The sequence below is a fragment of the Ochotona curzoniae genome, unplaced genomic scaffold (genome assembly GCF_017591425.1).
Source record: "Ochotona curzoniae isolate NIBS_2020 unplaced genomic scaffold, NIBS_Ocur_1.0 contig_43, whole genome shotgun sequence".
NCBI classification, from domain to species: domain Eukaryota; kingdom Metazoa; phylum Chordata; class Mammalia; order Lagomorpha; family Ochotonidae; genus Ochotona; species Ochotona curzoniae.
This window is the reverse complement of record NW_024466218.1, coordinates 2,540,368-2,561,608: the sequence shown is the minus strand read 5'-3', so window position 1 is coordinate 2,561,608 and position 21,241 is coordinate 2,540,368. Positions and strand designations below refer to the sequence as shown.

At 40.9% G+C, this 21,241-nt stretch overlaps 1 protein-coding gene across 14 annotated transcripts in view; it reads left to right on the top strand.

The window, feature by feature from the left end:
* OSBPL1A (oxysterol binding protein like 1A) overlaps positions 1–21,241 on the top strand; it is a 203,237-nt gene that overhangs the window by 83,681 nt on the left and 98,315 nt on the right. For 13 of the 14 annotated variants that reach the window (XM_040984809.1, XM_040984810.1, XM_040984808.1 and 10 more), the window contains one exon: positions 3,346–3,452. In XM_040984809.1, coding sequence (XP_040840743.1) covers positions 3,346–3,452 — 107 coding nt within the window. Of the gene's footprint in view, positions 1–3,345; positions 3,453–13,581; positions 13,734–21,241 lie in introns of those variants that run through there. The other variant, XM_040984822.1, reaches the window with a different exon arrangement.

The window sequence follows — 21,241 nt, the reverse complement described above, 5'->3', positions numbered from 1 at the left end:
ATAACTAAAAGCCGTGGGTGGTTAAGCATGTGGTAGGGTTTAATGAAAGAAATCACTCATGGATTATCATGCCTCTGTCTTCCTGTCTCATCAGAGTGGAAAGTTACTAGATTACCCAGACAAACTTATGGCAGACAGAGGTGATAGCTTTTTCTTGTACATCACAGTGCTTGGTCCACATTTTTTTGGGAGACATCTGTTGAGGTACTATTTCAGTCATATGGTAACTAGCATATGGTATTCCTTTCTGCTGTTTAGTAACTAGGTAGAGGCTAGAGCTTCACAATGTGTATCAAGACTCAAAATGAAAAATAAAATATGTAAAATCAAGATAGAGTGTATTAGTTTTCAATTATTTGGGTTTTTTTTTTTTTAAAGAAAGCTAGTGCTAGGAAGCTACTCTGGAAGATGAAAAATTTGAAATATAATTAGTCTTATATTCCAATATTAGTAAAACATTGTTCATGCCTTGTTCATTTACCTTTCTTCATTCATTCTGACCTTTTTGTTTGTTTTTTCCTTTAAGGTTTGATTATTTGAAAGGCAGAATGACAGGGAGGGAAAGAGACAGAGAAATCTTCCAACCACTGTTCATTCCCCAAATGCCCGAAAGAGCCAGGCCCGGGCCAGGCTGTTCAGGAGCCTGGAAGGAATACTCTCTCCATGTGGAAGGCTGGAACTCAGATACCTGGGCCATCATATCAGTTGTCTTCCCAGGTATTTTGTCAGGGAGCTGAATCAGAAGTAGAGCAGCCAGGACCTAAAACTGGCACTCTGATATGGGATGCCAGCTTACTTTGCTGTGCCACAAATTATGGCTATCTGACTTTCTCATCTCTCTCTCGTTTTTAAGATTTAATTAATTTTTTTATTGGAAAGTCAGATATCCCGAGAGATCTTCCATCCGATGATTCGCTCCCCAGGTGACCACAACAGTCGGTGCTATGCCGATTCAAATCCGGGATCCAGGAACTTCTTCCAGATCTCCCACATGGGAGCCGGGTCCCAAGGCTTTGGGCCGTCCTTGACTGCTTTCCCAGGCTACAAGCGGGGAGCTAGATGGGAAGTGGAGCTGATGGGATTCAAACTGGCGCCCCCTATGGGATCCCGGCGTGTTCAAGGTGAGGACTTTAGCTGCTAGGCCACTCCACCAGGCCCAAGATTTAATTTTTTTTTTTATTGGAAAGTCTGATTCACAGAGGGGAGAGAAAGAGAAAGATCTTCTGTCTACTAGTTCACTCCCCAACTGGCCACAGTGGCTAGAACTGAGCCAATAATAGTGACCATTAATATATTCTTAGAAATATGCTTTGGAATCTTGTGTGATACTGAATGATATACTCTTAGACTTCATTTTCTTCTTCTGTGCTGGGGCCAGGGTTGTGATGCATTGGGTCAAGCTGCTGCTGGCAGGGCTGTCATCCTCCAGTAAGAGTCCTGGCTGTTCCATCTCCCATCCAGCTCCTTCCTATTGTGCCTGGGAAAAGCAGTGGAACATCACCCAAGTGCTTGTTTGTGTGCCACCCGTGTAGGGGACCTGTGTGGTGTGCCCAGCTTCTAACTTTAGCCTGGCCCAGCTCCAGCCATGGCAGCCATTTGGGGAAATAAACCAGTGGATGTTACAAATCACTGTCTTGACCTCTCCATCTCATTTGTTAACCCTGCTTTCCAAATAAATAGACGATCTTTTTTTTTTTTTTTAAAGGTTTTGCATCTTTAAAGGTGGGATTCAGTGTGTTCTATAGTCCAATTTTAGCAAATTGCTGGCAGTTGGATTTTCTTTATTACTTTGGTTTACTGACTGTTTGCCATGCTTTAGTAACACAGTATAAGTAAAAATGGATTTTTACAAATTTTAAGTGGTGCTATAGATTTAATTGTCCTTCTTCTTTGAACAAAAAGTTTTCCTTAGTATTTTATGTATTGGAAGGAACATAATAATGTGCACTTAACAAACCTCTGCACTGGTTACATTTCTTACATCAAATTGGACAGGAAATGAAATTTTGCTCATTTTTAAGTGATACATGAGGATCTTGCAGCTTTTTTCTTGCCAACTTCTCATACTGGTTTTTAATGTGAAAGTGGGTTGATTTTCTTGAGGAGATCTTGGAAAATAAAGATGTTATCACACATTTGTTTTCTGTTTAGACTAAAAAAAAAGTCCTTGACTTTCATGGGGACATGCTTTTGAAGATGTAGAGACCTATCTTTTAACAAATATTTATCCAGATAAGAACTAGGGAAAGTTGTGATAATACCTCCTCCAGATATTAGCCACATTTGTCAACTACAAGGTTATTTTTGCCTGTTTTGGCTAGTTTGCTTTTGAATGAAATTAGTTATCTAACATTACAAAATTATGAAAGAAAATTTTGATGCCGGGTAAGGATGTTATATTGTCAACTGTTTTTATTAATTTTTTTAAAAGATTTATTTTTTTTATTGCAAAGTCAGATATACAGAGAGGAGGAGAGACAGAGAGGAAGAGCTTCCATCCGATGATTCACTCCCAAAGTGACCACAACAGCTGGTTCTGCGCTGATCCAAAGCTGGGAACCAGGAACCTCTTCCGGGTCTCCCACACGGGTGCAGGGTCCCAAAGCCTTGGGCCGTCCTCGACTGCTTTCCCAGGCCACAAGCAGGGAGCTGGATGGGAAGTGGAGCTGCCGGGATTAGAACCGGTGCACATATGGGATCCCGGTGCATTCAGTGGGATCTAGGCCACTCTGCCGGGCCATGTTTTTATTAACTTGATTTTAAAGATTTTCTTTTACTTGCAAAGTCAGATATAGAGAGGAGGAGAGACAGAGAGGAAGATCTTCTGATGGATCACTCCCTAAGCGGGCACAAGGGCTGGAGCTGAACTGATCAGGAGCCAGGAACCTCCTTCTGGTCTTCCACATGGGTGCAGGGTCCCAGGCTTTGGGCTGTCTGTAACTGCTTTCCCAGACCACAAGGAGGGAGCTGGATGGGAAGCAAGGGTGCTGGGACTAGAACCGGCACCCATATACGATCCTGGTGCGTGCAAGGCTAGTACCCTAGGCACTAGGCTACTTTGCCGGGCCCTAATTTTGTTTTACTATCTAACTTCTATAAGCTTTATTATTACTAATTATTACATGGACTCTTCTTGTCGTGTATACTTTTCTTTGTTCTGTCAACTTACGTGCCCTGATTGCATTGCATACCTATTGATGATATTCAAGAAATATACTACTGAATATGCATTGTTGCAAACAAATGGGAGGAAGCATGAAGTTACTAGGTAATAAGTATTTGTGTGGTCCTAGTTTGCTTCAGGTTTACTTCCAGTGTTACTCATAGTATTCCTTTGTTTTGTAGATACGCTTCCATTTTTTCTTCAGGAAGTTGAAGTTGTCTCTGAAGCTTCTCGAGAAACTTGTGTAGCTTTGAGTGATTGCCTTCATCTCTTCACTAAACAAGAAAGGGTAGGTAGTTTGGAATTGGGATTTTTTAAGCTCATCATCTAATAAGCCATTGCTTTCAAATTTTTCAAAGGAAGAAACGGTATTAACACAGGGAAGGGAAGCTTTGTTTTTCTCCAAACTTTAGAACTAACATCCTTGATTTTGTAGGCTAATTTTGAAATAACTTGTATTCATTTCTTTTGAATGTATTGGTGTAGTCATGTCTAACAAACCTGCTTGAAGTCCAACTCCTCGGGTAAGTTGTGACGTTTCAGTAAGGTATGTAAGAAAGTATTCTAGAAAATACTTAATGCTTTTATTTAGAGATTATTGTGATAGTAACTAGTATCAGCTGGGTTCATTGCATGGTGTATTTTTTGAGCCTTTTTTTCTCTTTATTCCCTTTCCTTTCATATGCTTTCCCAAGTTTGAAGAAGGTTGGTATGCTTATGAATTTAGTAATAATGTTTCCAGTTAGTCAACATTCATAAATATGGGACTTAAGTTACCTAACCCAAGATTTTTCTTGCTTTGTTTTGTTTTTAATTTTCATGATTTGAAAATAAGTATCAAGTGTTTTTTTCCATTTTAATTTCTGCATACTTAGATTTTTCTGTCTTTAAAATTTTTAGTTTAATAAACTACATTTCTTGCACTTATAATTATTTGTAACTTTTGAAGATTAGGTTTTGTTAAAGCAAGTAGATTCAAATGAGTTAATGTTTCTTTTATATATACAGATCTGATATTTTCCCATGATTAGAATGGAAACCTTATAAGTTCATATGCAGTTTTAAACTTATTATGTGTGCCATAAATTTCATATATCATGGAGATTCTGAAAAATGTGGAAATAACTGCAGTGCATTTAAAACAAATTTAAAGAACTTTTTCAACAGAATCCCATTAACTATTATAGGAAATCATTATACATTATAGAGAGTAAATTCTTCTAATATGCTTAGAAGTATCCCTTCTCAATTTCTCTTTGATGTCTGCAGGTTTTACATGCTAATTTACTTAGGGATGATTTTGTTTTATAAATGAATCTGAATAGGATGGTGGGATTATAGATCATCACTGAAGTTAAAGTGTGGTATCACAGAATTTCAGTCAGGGCTGCTAGGTGGTACCTGGTGGGTGCATGGTAGATGCGGCTGCTAACTTGTCCCAGAGTTGTGTGGTTGTAAGGCTGAGCACGAAGTTAAAAGCAATGTTTTACACTTAATTTCTGGACAGGTCTGCTTATTTTTTTTTTAACTTTTTATTATTATCTTTTTATGATAAAGTTCCATAGGCCCTTTGATTTGCGTTTTCTCCTCCCCAATTCTCTCCTCCATCAAGAGTTCCCCTATATCAATACTATAGTGTAATTCTTCATGCACAGTCATGTGTCCATCATTGCGGGCATGGACAGACAATGGCAGAGAGACAAGCATCCTGTTGTCAAGATACACTAAACAGTTTCACTGGGAGTTTGTCTTTGGAAGTAGAGCATTTGATTGATGAGTTTAAGCCATTTACATTCACAGTTAATATGAATGGGTGATAATTTGGTTCTGTCATTTTAGCAGTGGGTTATTCATTGATTTAGTCCTCTGTTATTTTACTGGGATGTTCTTCACATTTGCCTTTGGTTTTTGGTGGGTGCTATTCTTTTTCTCTGTCTAGAGAACATCTTTAAGTATCATTTGTAGAGCAAGTTTGAAAGAGGCATATTGTCTGAGCTTTTCTTTACTGTAGAAGAATTTTATTTCATTTTCAAAGACAAAGTTTTGCTGGGTACGTTATCTGGGCTGACAATTTTTAGAATCTGGACTATGTCGCTCCATTTTCTTCTGGCCTGTAGACTTTCCTGTGAGAGGTCTCCCATGAGTTTAATTGGCATTCTTTTATATGTCAATTGATTTTTTTTCATGTGCACATTTAAGGATCTTTTCCTTACGTTTGATTGAAGACAACTTGACTGCATATGTCGTGGTGAAGATCTCCTTTGGTCAAGCCTGTTGGGAGTTCTGTGCCCGTCTTGGATGTTGTTTCCCAATTCTTAGTCTAGATTAGGGAAATTTTCTGTTATTATTTCATTAAATACATTTGTAAACCCAGCTTCTCTTTCTGCATGATCTGCGACTCCCGCAACTCTTAAATTAGGCCTTTTAATAGTGTCTTTCAATTCTTGAATACATTTTTTAGCCTGATCCAGCTCTGCTTCCAGCTTTTTGTTTGCTTCCCCCTGGTGACAGGAAATATCTTGTAATTTTGAGATTCTTTCTTCTGCCTCCTTCACTCTATTTTGGAGACTCTCCACTGTGCTTTTAGTTTGCTCCACTGTATTCATTTCTGAGATATCAGCTTTCATTTGATTCATTTCCAGTGTGACATATTCCTTAAATTCCTTGAATGCTTGCTTTATGTGCTTCTCGTTATTGATAAAAAAAAACTTAATGACAAGTGTTTTGATTTCTGTTCCCATTTTCTCAATGTCTTCCTCAACTAACTCTGAGATTGGCATAGGGTTTTGCTCCTTTGCAGGGGAGTCTTCAGTAATATTCATTGTGGCTCTGTCTCTTCTTTTGCTCTTGTTCATTGTACTTCTGGTTAGCAGAGTCTTCTCCTTGGGGCAGGTTTCTAAGCTGTGTCACCCACAGGTCTGCAATTCGATTTTATTTATTGCAGTTGGTACACAGCTCTTTTTTTCAGTCACTTGTGTACTTCCTCTGGGAGGGTTCCAGGTCTGGGTTCTTATGTCAGATTTCCACCATGGTGTCTGTAGCCCCATCTCCTGGCTCACCAGTCTCTGTCTACTGTGATACCGTGCTGAGGCTGCACTGTTGTCTGTATAGCCTTTCTCCCACTTCTGGTTGGAGCAAGTCCCAGGATTAGGGAGACACCAGGTGACCTATATAGCTAGGTTGTTGGTGGTGCTGATCCTGCCGGAACCTGTTGGCTGTTAGGTCTAAGGGCCATATGGACCCTTTTTGACTTGTAAGATGCTATAGTTAGTAGTATTTTCCTGTGGGACCAATGCAATGTACTGAGTTCTCACCAAGCTCACAGCACATGCACAACTCACTGTTGTCTCTGTAGTCTTAAATTCTTTGCCATACCTTATGAAATGGCACCTGATATGCCACTATTAGAGTTCTTGATCTGCTGGCAGTTAAGTCTGAGGGCTACCTGTATGCATCTTAGGTGGAGCCTGTAGCATGTTACATTGTTGCAGTTCGCTGAGCCAGAAATGAGTTCACTCAGCTCTTTGCATGCACAGTCCTGTCCATAGCCCTTGCCTCCTTAAACAAAACAGCGCCCAATACAGCTCTAGGAGGAGGACTGGGTTGTGAAATCTACCTTGTTCCCGCACTGCGCATGTGGGACTTGCTGCTCTGTCTCTGCTCCTGGTCAAATCAAACAGAGCAGCAGGACGGGCAGTTCTTTGTCTGGGTTTACTGCCTGAGCTCCTGGTAGACATCCCTTCCGAACTTGTTGCTGTTGTAGTTCTAGCTGCTGGTGTAATTCAGATCGCCGTTTGTTGAATCCTGCTGGGGTATCAGTCACTGCAACACCGCACCATTGTGTCTGCTGCTTTCCTATGTCTGTCAGTCTCTAGGTAACCTTCTGCTGTTGTTCCTCTCCTATTTCCTGGAATGTTCCCTGTCTGGTTTACCTGGCTAATATTTCTCCATCTGTTTAAACTTGTCCTTACCCTAGTCCATGATCTTGATTCTCCCAGGTCTGCTTATTCTTATTATTAAACTAGGTACTAAAAGAATAAGTAAAAAACCAGATGCTTCTAGATGTAAAAGTGAAGATACACAAGAGCATTAGCCTGAGATTTAGAGTAATTAACCTGTTTGAGCCTCTCAGGTTTTTCATGAGAATTAAGGATGATAATGGAAGCAAAATGCTCACATCGTACCTAACACACCATGTAAGTCCTGTATACAGGTTGTAGGATCTTGTATTGAATGGACATTGTAACCAGTCATTTCTCATGATTTTCTTGGAGTGTTGCTCTTTAACATTGGATTCCTGTTTTGGAAGGAGATAGTGTTGTTTAAAGTGAATTTGACTACTTGTGAATGATTGTTTGCTACTTCCATCCTTATGACATATTCTTTTTTAATATATTTTTATTTTGAACTTTGAATTGTGGTACAATTTTGTATAGGCTGGGATTCCCCCCCCCCCAAACTCCCACCACCATCAGATTTTTCCCATTTTGTTACAATAGTGTAGTCCTTCATAAGGAATCATAATTTTATCAGTCTCTTATTTAAGTGTACCCTGACATTGTTGGTACAGACAATGTTTATGACATATTCTTAAGTGATAGCAGGTTAGTCAGTGTCTCAAATTCAATGTCTTCATCTTTCAAGTAAGAGAGACCATATAGAAAGCTTATTAGGAACACAGGTGTGAAAGTTTGGGCATGTTTAAATCTTTTTCTAACCCACCCGGCACAGGACCACCTGCATATACATTGTTTATATGTATATAGAATGTGTTACCATCTTATATGGAAGCATTATGCATTTGGTATCTGGTATTTGATGTTTCAGACTTGTACAACATGTTTTTTAAAATTAATAAACTCATTTTGTTCTTGGTGATGATTACCTCATTGAGAGGGTTGCATGCCCAAATGGACCACTGATTAGGATGGAAAGGGGCAGGGAATGGGAGAAAATGGATGAGACAGTTGTGTCCAATCTTCTTTTTTTTCCTGTATCTGGGCAAAGTGAGGAGAGTCTGGGAGAGGGCTGCTGTGTGCATCCCAGCTGCATCAGACCCTGGATATGAGAGACGATTGCCTGATGTCATCCCAGGGTCCCCAGTGTGGAGCATGTTCTGAAGGTGCTACTCAAGCGGTTTCAATAGTTCTGAAGTTCTGTTGATTTCATGCCTCCAAGGTTGAGGAAATCCTCCCTAGTCCACCTTAGAGTCTCCATTTGCCCATATGCTCGCTGTCAAAGCTTGGCCGAAGAGCTGCCCAGTTGATTTGCCCTCCATGGTACTAGACATTGTGCAGTATCTTTAAGGTACCCTTTCTGTTCTGTAAAGTTTCAGCTCTGTGATACCCTTAGTAGAATCTCTGCATTTCCTTCTGAGAAACAAGATCATAGAGAGTAAGACCCCTGAAGTCTTTGAAAACTAAATAGTATCCCTAAGTTAGGCTTTCAAATACCCAGAGATTATAGCAGAGGTATTTAATAACGTAATAACTTAAATGAGGTCCAGGTGGCATAATTATGCCCTATTTATCTGGCATTGTAAATTACATTTCTATTATCTGGAAATTATTAGAAGAGCAATCCTAAGCTTTGAACTCAGTGACCTGAGTGTAATTCCCAGCTTTGCTCTTTGATCTCTCTTCAACAGAGTTTTAAGTACAGACTCCTTTTTAGAGTGGTAGCCAACTGAAACACCTGTGGATTGTTTTGAAGAGTAAATGAGAGCATACTGGCAAACACCTGAGTGCCTGTTCCAAAGGAGGGATGCAATAACTGTGGCATCAGCTTCTTCAGCAGAAGAGAGAGTGTGTGTGTTTTGATGGCAGTTATTCTAAATGTTACACAGTTGTCCTTAACCTAAACATTTTAAGCTTAGTTTTTGTCTTCTAGGTGTCTCAGAGTTGTGCTGCGATATATTAATGATTGTCCTGTGCCATCATGCGCAGCTGTCCACAGGGGATAATTACATTTAGCACCACATGTTTTCCTAACATAGGGACAGTGTACTTTGAATGTTTGCTCCTTAATAGGCTTTTAAAATTTGCCTCTTCTCCTGGTCAGGTGTGCCTGCCTCTAACTATGAAATCCTAATACTTCTGATTGACTCTTCAGAAGTCTCTTGTTTATTAGTAAGACAAGCAGATCAACAAAGGTGGTAAAATTGGGCCCCCAGTAAGTTTAAGATGATTCTGAGAAGCTCAGCAGCTGTCTAGAGGCTGCAGGTCTTTGTGCCTATGTTGCTGCCTTCTGTTGCTGTGGTCTAAGAGTGTTGTTTTTTTTTTTTTAAGTCTCCCATCCCCCTGCCGCCAACCCATCTGTACTGTAAATGAGTGAAACATTATTGCTGGCAGATTTGATTTGTACATAAGTCTACCTATACTATTGAAAATTGTAATATAGAAAATTAAAAATGTAACTAATGACCCTAAGAGAATGTACAAGATGAGGCTGGTATCTAGAAGAACATCACAGTGTCAGTGCTGTTTGTTTTTTTGTTTGTTTTGTTTTGTTTTTTCTTTAATTTTGTCTGAAGATTCGATTTAAAAGGCTGGGTTTCATGTTTCATGTGTTACTTTTGTTTTTAAAGATTTTCTCCCTGCATGATGTCACTCAGTAGCCATCATTGATGCTGGTGTCTGTGTGTCATAAGGTTCCCCTGATCTTAGTTAAACCAGTTTGTTTGAGTTAGGAACCTGCCTATTTGATGTTAGTATAAACCCCTTTAAAATACTTCGCACTTTCATGTATACTGTACACTTTCCTGATTGTGTAGTGAGCTGACCCTGATGTATGATCTGGTGGTAATGGTGCCGAGCATGTAGCATATGGGACGATTCAGACTGTAAATTAGAACCACGTGAAAGACTAGAATTCTGTCCTGCTTTTCTGGACCCAGATGCTGATATCTCTGAGGTCATGTGTTCCTGTTGACTTGAAAGTCTACAAATCGTCTCCTCTGCTCATAAAGCTTTCTATGCTTTCCTCCTGTCTTAGTTATTCTGTGTCCCTGATAGTTACCTTTTTTTTTTTAAAGGTCTGCACCCCTCTCTGAAGTTCTTCTCATCTCTGGAGTTTCTTTATCTCCTGCTCTGAGCAGAATTTTTTGTTGTACACAAGTCAGTTTCTGTATATGCCACCTACTTCCAAGCATTCCTGTACCCCAATTTTATCTGCATCTGGTCCCATCCTTGCTTCCTTTGTTTTGTTGGAGGCATCTGTCTCCATCTTGATTCTTTGGGAACTTTGTAAAAACAGTTCCAGTTTTTGTTGGAATGATCTAGTTACAGCATTTCTCAGTCTCCCTAATTTTCTTTTCAATTTATTTTTAAAAATCTGATACTTTCTGGTTTTTCAATTAATCATTAGTCTACTGAAACTGTTCTTACCAGTATTTACTTATTGCTAAGTTAAAGGTCACTTTATTATTTTTATATAGCTCTTGGTTTTTCAAAGCATTTATTTCCATTTTCTTTGGAAGGCCAGTGGACATACAGATAGATCCCTTCCATCCACTGGTTGACTCTTTAAAGGATTGCCACAGCTACAGCCAAGCCAGACTGATGTCAGGACATGGAACTCAGTCCAACCTCCCACATGGATGACAGAGATACTTGAGCTGTCCCACGATGTGCACTAACAGGAAGCTGTGTGGGAAGAGGTGACTTGAACCTGGGCGTTTTGTTGGAAGCAGAGCTGAGACAGGCAGCAAGGCATTCTGATACTGGATGAGTACATCCCAACTGCATTTTAACCACTGTGCCAAACACCCACTCAAAAAGACATTTTTAAATGGTTTTGCTCACATTTGATGACTTCCTGCTTTCTGGAATTCTCTCTGGCTTCCATAGTTACCTCCCTTCTGTGGCTTCATTTATAGCAGCGATTTCTCATTCATCTTGAAGAGCATATTTTTTTTCTGGAAAGTTCTAGGTACTTATGTTTATTTTCTCTGTCAAATTTTTGGAATTTCCTGTTCTAATGTTCTCATCAACAGCTCATGATAAGAACTGGAAGCATGAATTGATATTCAGATTTGCAAAGGGTATCGCTTCTCATCCTTTTTGCTAAGATCAAGTGCAGATTTGCACAGGGAAGGATGAAGCTGCAGCAGATGCACTTGACTTGAGATGGGGCAGAGGCACCCACTTCACATTGTATCCACAGGAACACACTCAGATGCTTTTGCAGAAAGAGACGATGGGACTTTTTGAAGACACAAGGATGAGGGAAAGCAGCCTTTCTTCTACCAGTACCTTAAAATCCTGTGGCTGCCCTTTCCTACTGTTAGTTTTTACACTGGATGAGCTTACTACCTCAGCTAGAAATTTACAACTTGGTTATGTCTTCTGAGCTCTGAACCAGGACATCCAGTTGTCTTGAGAACACTTACAGATGATTTTAATGGAAATTTCAGAACCAGTGCGTCTAGGACAGTGTTGTACAGTGACATGGGAGCTGTCTTTGGTTCATCCTTCTTGTCTATTTGACTTACTGTATCTCAGTTGTCTGTCTCCCTTTACTCCTGCTCTTCCAATGTGAAACCCAAGTTCTGCCTCACCATTCTGTTACATTCTCAGGGTTGCTGTGTTAGAGACCTGCGACCATTTCCTAAGTCCAGACTGTACCCTTCAGAACTATGGTAGGTGTCTCCTCCTGTTGCAGGAGGTCCCTTCTGTTGCACAGGTGTCATCATGACGTAGTCACTTAGTGACTGCTGGAGCTCCTCCAGGAAGCAGTTGCATCTTATTTTTGTAGCATGTTCATTGGCCAGCTGTAGATGATTAATAGGTGTTTGTGTGAGTGATAAATGTACAAAGGGGGAAAAAAATGCAAGCTGGTGGAGCACAGATCCATCTGATCTAAACTCCTCTACCCTGAACCTAGAGTAAAATAAGTCAATGCATAACAATTCTATTTCCAAATATGAAAATGAAAATACTAGTGAGTTCTTGCATGCAAAGTGCTTGGCACATTTTAGGCATCCTTGGGAATTACCTTCCAAGCCAAAATGACTGCAACACTCTTTGTTGTGCTTGGTGCAGCTTTTGTAAAGAGTTCATGCTCTAACTTTCAGAGTCCAGGGAAGGAAATTTTGTAACACGGCCTCCTATTCAGTGCCAAATGTGGCTTTTCCAAATGTAGTAATACTTAGCTAACATTTTACAGTGCAAAAGAGAAAACAAACTGATGCTCTTCCAAAAACAATGCAAAGAGCCTTGCTACCATCAATTTCAGGTTTCCTGTGGATGGCGTTTTACTGTCTTTTACACTTTCTGTGTGTCTAGCAGAAACAGTGCAAATCCAGTGACTGCAGTGGAAGTGCACATACCCCAGGATTTTGTTAAGGAAATACTTAGTTTTGTTTATTTTTGTCAATGAGCCAGCTCTAAAGGAGGCATTAAAACTCTTACAGTTGAGGAAGGTTTAAAACTAACTCTGGAAAACAAAGCGCGTGTATGTGTGTATGTATGTGTGTGTAGCTTCAATTGTTTCTCGGCCTTTTGACTAACATGAAGTGTGTGTGTGTGTGTGTGTGTGTGTGTAGCTTTGCATCCAGCCAGGAATCTCAATGTGAGCATCCCACTTCTGTGTTTATGTGAGGGGCTTTCCTGTGTACTCAGTGTTTATTGGCTCCGGGGAGCCTGGCTGGAGCAGGAGACCATCTATTTCACGTAGGTAGGCTTCACATTAGTAGGATTCATACTGTTTTCCCCATTGCTCAAACTGTACCCAAACTGAACTGCCAGGAAATTATATGTGAACACGGTAGTGTAGCCCTTACTTTAGGATTCATAAACATCAGGAGTTGAACCTAAAAGCCTAAGTGTCAGGAGACGCTGAAGCAGCAGGGGATGGCTTCTCCGAGTTAGCCGGCTGGGGGCGGACTGCCGGGAAAAGTTGTGGGGCCAGTGGTTGCTGGGGCGGCTGGAGCACACAGCCCACTCCAGGACTGCTGCGAGCTTGCGCGCCGCGCGCACGCCCAGCGCGGGGAGCAGCTTCAGTCCTTGACTCCGGCGTTAAGCCGGGCTGCAGCTTTGCTTGCAGAGGCGGAGTGTTGGCGTCCCTGGCCAAGCCCTACCTGCACCTCCGTGGAGGGGGAGGGGAAAAGGAGAAGGGACCCGGTGAGGACAGCAGCCTGCTGCAGGCCACGCCATCACCTCTGCCTGCCCAGCTCTTCCCTGGAGCCCTGGAGGGCGGGTCTGTGGCCGAGTAGGGGAGCAAACAAGCAGCTGGCCGGCCGGCAAAGGGGCGCAGCGCCGACCTCTGCAGCACCCGGCACGGTGCAGCAGTCAAGGACCACAGGGTCGGCCACGCCACTGCCCGACTTGATTGAGGAGGAGCCGGGCTTTGCTGGTGCCTGGCCAGAGCCAGGGGCAGGCCACGCAAAGGTGACTTACGGAGACCTTGTGGTGCCGCCCTGGGTCGTGCCTCCCCAGTGCGCTGGACTGGAGGGGAGGAGGAGGAGGAAGAAGAGAAGGAGAAGGAGGAACAGGCCGAGTGCCATTGGTGCTGGATCTCGCAGAGGAGTGCAGGGTGGAGCGCGCCAGCCAGGTCTTCGGATCTGGCCCAGGTGGGTAGGGTGTGTGCCTACCCGGGGCTTTGTGGGGGCTGCCTAGGAGCGAAGGAGGATGGCGGGGAGGGAGGGGGCAGGGTGACCAGATTGTGATCGAGGGATGTGAGTGGTTCCCAGAATAGTTGGACTCTGTGTGCCAAGCGGAGCCAGCTTCCTGCTGGGGAAGGGGACACCAAACTAGGAGAGTCCTGTTGTGTCCCCTCCCCCCCTCCTGCCTGGTTTGGGGTCTTCCCACAGGGTGTGTGCTGGCCTGTGATCCCTGCGGGAAGTTGTCCCTAGGGAAGAAACCCTTTTGTCTGACATATATAATTTTTTTTTCTCTTGTTAAATATCAATATTAGGTCAAGTGGGGCTGGAGTAGGAGGAATAAGACAGTGAAAGCCATTATTGTCGTAAATATCCTTTCAAGTTAGTGATTTTTTTGTTTGTTTGTTTTTTGCCATGTCTTTGCTCTGGCTGACATTGAGATGAACTTAGCATTGCAGCTCCGGAGGCCGTTGAAATTCCAAGAATACTCCGAGAAATGCCCCAGTGGCTTGAGGAGAGAAGAAAGGATAATGTTGTTAGGGAGTGGGGAGGCAGCCTTTACCTTGGCTGTTTTGGCTAAGGGTTATTGATTACTCCGAGGATGGCTTTGCAGCCTGCACCAGTGGGGAATCAGGCTCCCTGGCTTTGGGAGCTAGAGCTGGAGACTGGGGCCAGTTGCTCTGTGTTTTCTGTTAGGCTTTTTTTTTTTTCCTTGGTTGGAGGGAAAGTGAGGGAGTGGAAGATTTGAGAGAAGAGCACAGTCTTTCTGACTTCATAAAGCTGTTCAAAAGTTTCTTAGATTCAAAAATGGAATTGAGTCACTTCGTTTTGAAGGCATTGCCTTACTTTGCCGACATCTTTTTCAAAAGAAAAAATGTTTGAAATGTGTGTTGGTGGAGCAGTGTGTAGGCTAGAATGTGGGGCTGAAAATAAACTTTATTTGCCATTTGAGGACATGCCAAAGGTTACCTGTGCTTCAAACAGTATTTGGTTTGTACTGCTGAAGCTGATGACTTTGGCAAGGTAGCACAGTTCTAACTTAGTGGACATTTAATCTGAGCATGAAAACCAGACAGCTGTTTGAGCTTTGTCCCAGTGTTGCTGTTACTAGACTGGAGTTTTAAAGAAATTTGTCTCACTGTCATTGTAGTTGCTGACCTCAAGAGTCTCCTCTTTAAAAATCCTTTAAAAGTTGGTTTTTGGGGGGACATCTCATGAGGCTGTATGACCCTTTACTTCAGTATATACCCTGGGAATGGAGGGAAATATAGCTTACTAAGTTTTCCATACTGAAAGCAAATGTACTCTTTAACATTCGAGGTAATTTATAAAGATTCCGAGCACATTAAAAGTATTTTACTTGAAATCACTGATAATTGTTCAGCATTTATAGCCAGACTTTGTACAGTCTGACGTCTGATAAACTTACTGTTATTGCTGATATTCAACTGTTTGACTGTTTATCTGTGATGAGTGTAAGGCAAATTTTAAATCGTTTAAAAGTAGAAGCTTAGGATTTTTACTTTGTCTGCATTTCAGCTTGCTTTATAATCCAGAGACCAGTGGTACAAATTAAATTTTGGAAGCAGGCTGGGCATAAGTTATATGTACGTTTATGTACAGTGGAGCTAATTTTATTTTGGTAACTGGGAGGTTTTTTTTTTTTGGAAAGCAAATATAAATAGCTTTAAATGGTGTGTGTGTGTTTATGTGTTAGGCTTGTCATGCTTCATGTGACTTAAGATTTCATCTGATAAACTTGTATCTCATCATGGTTCAAAATCTGTCACCTGCATGTGATTGTGTTTGTCTCATTCCTGCCACATCTCCAGTGTGGAATGCAGTGCCAGTCTTCTGTGATGAATTCTGAATGAGTTACCCAGGCAGACATAATTTTCCTTTGATCATACCTTCAAACTGTGAAAGATTGAAGCCCTACATATTGTTATAATAGTCCATTGTGACTTTGAGATCTCTTTTGTAAATAAGTATTTATAGAATGTTAATGTTTTCAGAGACTTGAAGGCCACTCTGTCTTTCTAAAACTTAAGAGTTCCCTGCAGAAGCCAGGTAGCTAGATTCTCTTAGAGAAGGCAGAGCATATGCAGTAGGGACTGGAAGAGAGGAATACTGGTAAGTCTTGCCTTGTGACTGAGCAGGAGCGAATGAAGCCTACAGGTCTACATGAATGGGAGCACAGTATTTTTGAAGGACTTTGTGAAATATGCTTAAAGACTTTGAAACATCCTTGGGCAGTTACAGTCACTGAGACATTTCAATCAGGAGAGATTTAACTCGATTACCTCCTTATGCGAAGAATTAGAGGAAGACTGACTTGAGAGCCCAACAACCAGGTGTAGGAGTCCAAGAGAGAGAGCCAATCAGGGCCGGAAATAAGTTTGTCATTGAGAAACACGGAAGGAAGATACACAGCAGAGAGCTGCTTCAAATAGAAGTGACATAAATGGGAGCTGATAATAGATGAAATGTGGGGAATGAGGAAGGAGGAGGGAGAAATGGATGACCCCCAGCGTCGCAGCCTAACTCACTTTGTTAACAGGTATCTAAGTAGGAAAGATATGTACCCTTGTGGGTATATTGATATCTAAGTGAGTTCATTTTTGTCCAGTAAAACATTTGGAAATCATTAGCATTGGCAACCACCTAAATAAATTTAGAAATTGAGATCAAAGGAGTAAATAGTATCCCCTAGGAAAAATACTTCAAAAAAGTTGGAAATCCAAAATGACTGACGTTTAAATGACAAGTGGAGGAAAGGGAAACAGAGGAGACTTGAAGAAAAAGCCTCCAGAGAAGCAAGAGACCAGTGTTTCCGCAAGTGCCAGTAAGAACTGAATTGAGAGGGCCCATGCAATAACCTAGTGGGTGATCCTTGCCTTGCTTTGCCTGGGATCTCAAGTGGGTGCTGGTTCATCTCCCAGCTGCTTCACTTCCCATCTGGCTCCCTGCTTGTGGCCTGGGAAAGCAACCGAGGATGGCCCAAGGCCTTGGGACCCTGCATCCGCATGTGAGACCAAGAAGCTCCTCGGTTCGGATTGGCTTGGCTTGGCTTGGCTTGGCTTGGCTCTGGCTGTTGTGGCCACTTGGAGAGTGAACCAGTAGACAGAAGATCTTTTTGTCTCATTCTCTCTGTATATCTACCTTTCCAATAAAAAACAAAATAAATCTTAAAACAAAAAACTAAAATTGAATTCATCAGATGTTGGAGCCTGGTGGTGGTTAGAATCTTTGAGAGAAATTTGAGAAGCATAATTTGGGATGAAGCCAGGTTGCAGTGAGCAGAGGAGTAAATGCGAGGGATGGGAGGAAACAGATAATGAAGATAGACTGTGAGTCAGTCTTGTTACACATTCATCAACCGAGTAACTACAATTTTGTTCCTTCTTTACCTACCTTTTCATGCTGTCCATATGCTAGTTCTAAGGCCTTCAGAGCAGTGTTGACTAGAGGCAGATGTGGTGTAGATTTGCATTCACTCCTGACTTTTGAAAAAGGCATCATCTAATGATTAATAGTTAAGAATGATATTTAATAAATACTGCTTACTAGATTCTTTATGCATCTACCAGAAGGATCATTGGTTTTGAAAAGTCTGCTTAGCTTCTGGGTTATATTTTTACACTCTTTATAAAATAAGCTATTATATATATCTGAATGAGCCTGATTTTGTCATGATGTATTATCTTCAACATTTTTCAATGTATGGTTGGTTTGGATTATAGCATCCACGTATAAGTGCTATGAACTTGTATTTTTCCATTGCCGTTCTGTCCCCATCAGAGTTTAGTTTCAAGTTTAAACTGACTTCTTAAAGTGAGTTTGAGAGTAGTTCCTCTTACTGTTTTCTGAAAGAGCCATATCAAATTGAAACAATCTGATATTTGAACATTGAGTAGAGCTTTTTCATAAAACCATCTTATCCTTGTGAGTTTTGACTACCAGTTAAATAGATAGGCTTAACAGCTATAGCACTGTTTTAGTTTTCAGTTTCTTTTTGGGTCAGTTTTAACAAGTTGGACTATTTCTAGAAATTTACTGTTTCCATTTGGGTTTTGGGAATTTATTGTAAAAGTGCACGATGTTCGCTGGTTGTTGTCTTATGTTGGGACTGTAATTATGCATTCATTTCCTGATTTTTTCCCCATTTTTTTTCTTAGTATTTGACTGTCTCTGAATACATTTCTCTCTTCAAATGGTTGTCTCTGATTCGTGAAAGCTGTATCTGCTTTTCAAAGAACTCCCTTTAGCTTTGTTATCTATTATAGATTTTTCTTTTAAATTAATTTTTACTTATCTTTACCCTTTAACTTTTCTTTAGGGTCAAACTGTTTATTAATCACTGTCCCTTGAAATTTGGTTGCTTTGTTCTTTTTCAGATTTCAAGTTTGGCATTTCTCAGTTCTAGTAATTTGGAATTTAGTGAGTGCTGGTATTCCAATGCTAGCTTTATTCATTACTTGGATTATTTCATAGACTCCAATAGTTTATCTTTGTAGACTCCATCTTTTCAGATTGAAAACTGCTGATTCATATTAAATACCATATCATTAGATAGTGTTCTCCTAAGACAAAATATCCAAACCTTGTTGGAGATCTTTAAGCACCATTTTGTGTTTGCACCACTTGACATCTGTATTTCTTTTCTGCATCTTGCTGTTCAGTATCTTCCTTTCCTCTAACTCGCTCTTTCTTATCCAGTGATACTTTGAGTAGTGAAAGAAGATTACTATTCCCTTGTCCCCTTCTGCCCATTTTTTTCTTCTTCCCTTATGTTCTACCCCATTGTAATTTGAGGATTTTTCCATCATTTGTTCAAATATTTTCTATTTTATTTCCTTTCTCTTCAGCACCTTGGGAAAAATCAACATGATCTGCCACTCATTTTCTAAAGATCCTCAGTGTTTTGTCATTGTCACATAATTGTTGTTGTTCAGGTCAACCGAGGAGGACCAAGTAGCATGAGAGTGTGGGGAAAGCAAAGGACACAGGTATGGATGGTCACCTGGGAACCTGATGCTGTTTGGAGTCCAGGGGTCCCAGTTTCACGGCAGAGCCCTGTTCCTGCTCTTTAAGCAGTTCATTCCTGAGCTCCCAATCTGTCTATAGTAGGATTATTAACACAGACTTTGTCTCTGCTCCACAGGTTTCAAAGAGACGCAAATGAGATCAGGGTAAATCCATCTGTTTTATGTAAGATACCTTTTCTGTCTTCATTCATGAGGAAAGTGCTAAAAATGTTTTTGGCCACAATTCAGGAGGCAGAGAAGGAGCAGAAGTGGGCTGTGGACTGTGGCATGGTGTGATAGATGACAGAATCTCTGATGGGAAGCGGTAGGTGGTGATAGGAGAGATGAGAAGCACAGGGGTTCTGCCCAGCAGTTGAGAGATTGCAGGGAGATGTCTGTCCCCTGACACAGGGCACTTTGAGCTTCCCAGGCTGCAGACACGTACTTCAGTGACGCTGTGTATTCCTTTACTGACAATGCTGGGCCTTTTCTCACTTGCTGGAGAAATAGGCCTCACTTAGAACAGGGTTTCTGTAAAGATTTCTTTGTTATTCTGGGTTCTAAATGGCCTCATCACAAGTGTTAGTGTGTGAATATAGTCTTTAGCAACATTTGTTGTGGTAGAACTGATTAAATTTTGGATGGTTTCATTTGTATTTATTTTACTTTTTAATCACGGATTAATTTAAAGTCCTAAAGTAATAGTTTTTGATTGTTCAGCATCTAGTTTGATGGTTCTCAAAGTGTTTTTTGAGGGGGGTTGGGAGGGTGGAGTAGAGGCAGGTGTGGTTGCCAATACGTAAGACAGATGGCATAGCACAACCCCTCATCCACTAAGGTACCTCCTCAGCACAGTCAGAAATGATCTGTGTGTTTTCCTGTGTCTTACAGAGGAGGGTCATATTTGTGCTGGAACTTAGAGAGACAAAAGGGAAGAAAACAGATTGCTACTCTGAGAGACTGCTTCCACACTCAGTGTTGAAGGACAATCCAAGTGTATCACACACAGTATGAATTAGGAAAACACACCCATTGGAGATGACATTCCACTTTTTTTTTTTTGTAAAGTCCTGTTTTTAAGTAATTTGTTTGAGAGGCAGAAAGACAGGGATAGGAAGCAAGCCCCATCCTTTGCTGGTTCACTGTCCCACGCCAGCACCGTGGGTGGCAGGAACCCAGCTTCTTTTGTCATCATCATTCCTTCCCAGGAGTCAGGTTGGTATGGAGCTGCAGTCGGCTAGAATTCAGGCATTCTGATGTTGGATGAGGGTATCCTGACCAGCACCTTAACTACTGGCCAAATTCCCATCCCAGGCAGTCCACCTAAGTTCAAAGTTGGTTTGGCCACCTATATTGGCAACTGTCAACCTGATAAAAGGATACCAAATGTAGAAACAAACAGATGGCTAAAAATATTGAAAGGTCTTCAGATTTTGCACAGAATGTGTGTAACTTAGGCTCTTAGCAGGAAATTGTTCATCTATTTGTGGAAATTTTGCTTCATGGAACTCTGGAAAGTCTGACATCTTGGAAGGATACAGAGTATGTCCATTTCTCTAGAGCCATAAGCTTTTGTTCTGAGATGACACTAGACTGTCAGAATGCTTCAGTCTAAAATGCATTATGTTGATTTTCAGAAAAGCAGCTCCCACTCAGTTGTGATTTACATTTATAACCTCAATTTCATGAAAAGGACTTTAAAAAATTTGCTTCAATGGCTTGATTATTATGTCCTCTATACTCTTATTTCTGTACATATTACCTTGGTTGAAAAATTAGAGCTAAGGGCAAAAAGAGAATTTTTTTTCCCCAAAGTACTGGTATTCTTTTTTTAATTTTTCCTTGTGGACAATTAAAAGGGCATAATTAAATATATTTCTGTTTTGGCCTGAGGAGGATTTAGAACCTGGCAGCTCCTACCCCACTACCATGTCAGAAATTGTTCTTATTTTCATAGCCTCACATTTTGCCATTACTGCATGATAATGTTTTCTTGTGAGTTGCATGAATGTTGCTGTGCCTCAGAGTGCGTTCATGTATGATGGTAATGTTTTGGGTACTATTAAGTAAATAGTAAGTACTATTAAATAAATAATTGTTAATGTTAGGGACATAGTTTATTTTATGTCTAATATATCCATTTTGATAGTGGCTTTTGTGGCTTAAAGGATCCAAGTTAAAACACATGGCAAATGTTACAACCATGAGCTTTTCTTTCCATATTAACAAGTCAATATAACTGTGTTGTGTTAGTCTGATCTTTTGGGGAAATTACTTCATTAGTGATAAAATATATGAAGATTTAGTACTTGCCGTTTTGACTATTCTTTTTTTTTTTTTAAGATTTGTTTATTTTTATTAGAAAGTTAGATGTACAGAGAAGAGGACAGAGAGGAAGATGTTCCATCCATTGATTGACTGCACAAATGACCGCAATGGCTAGAACTGTGC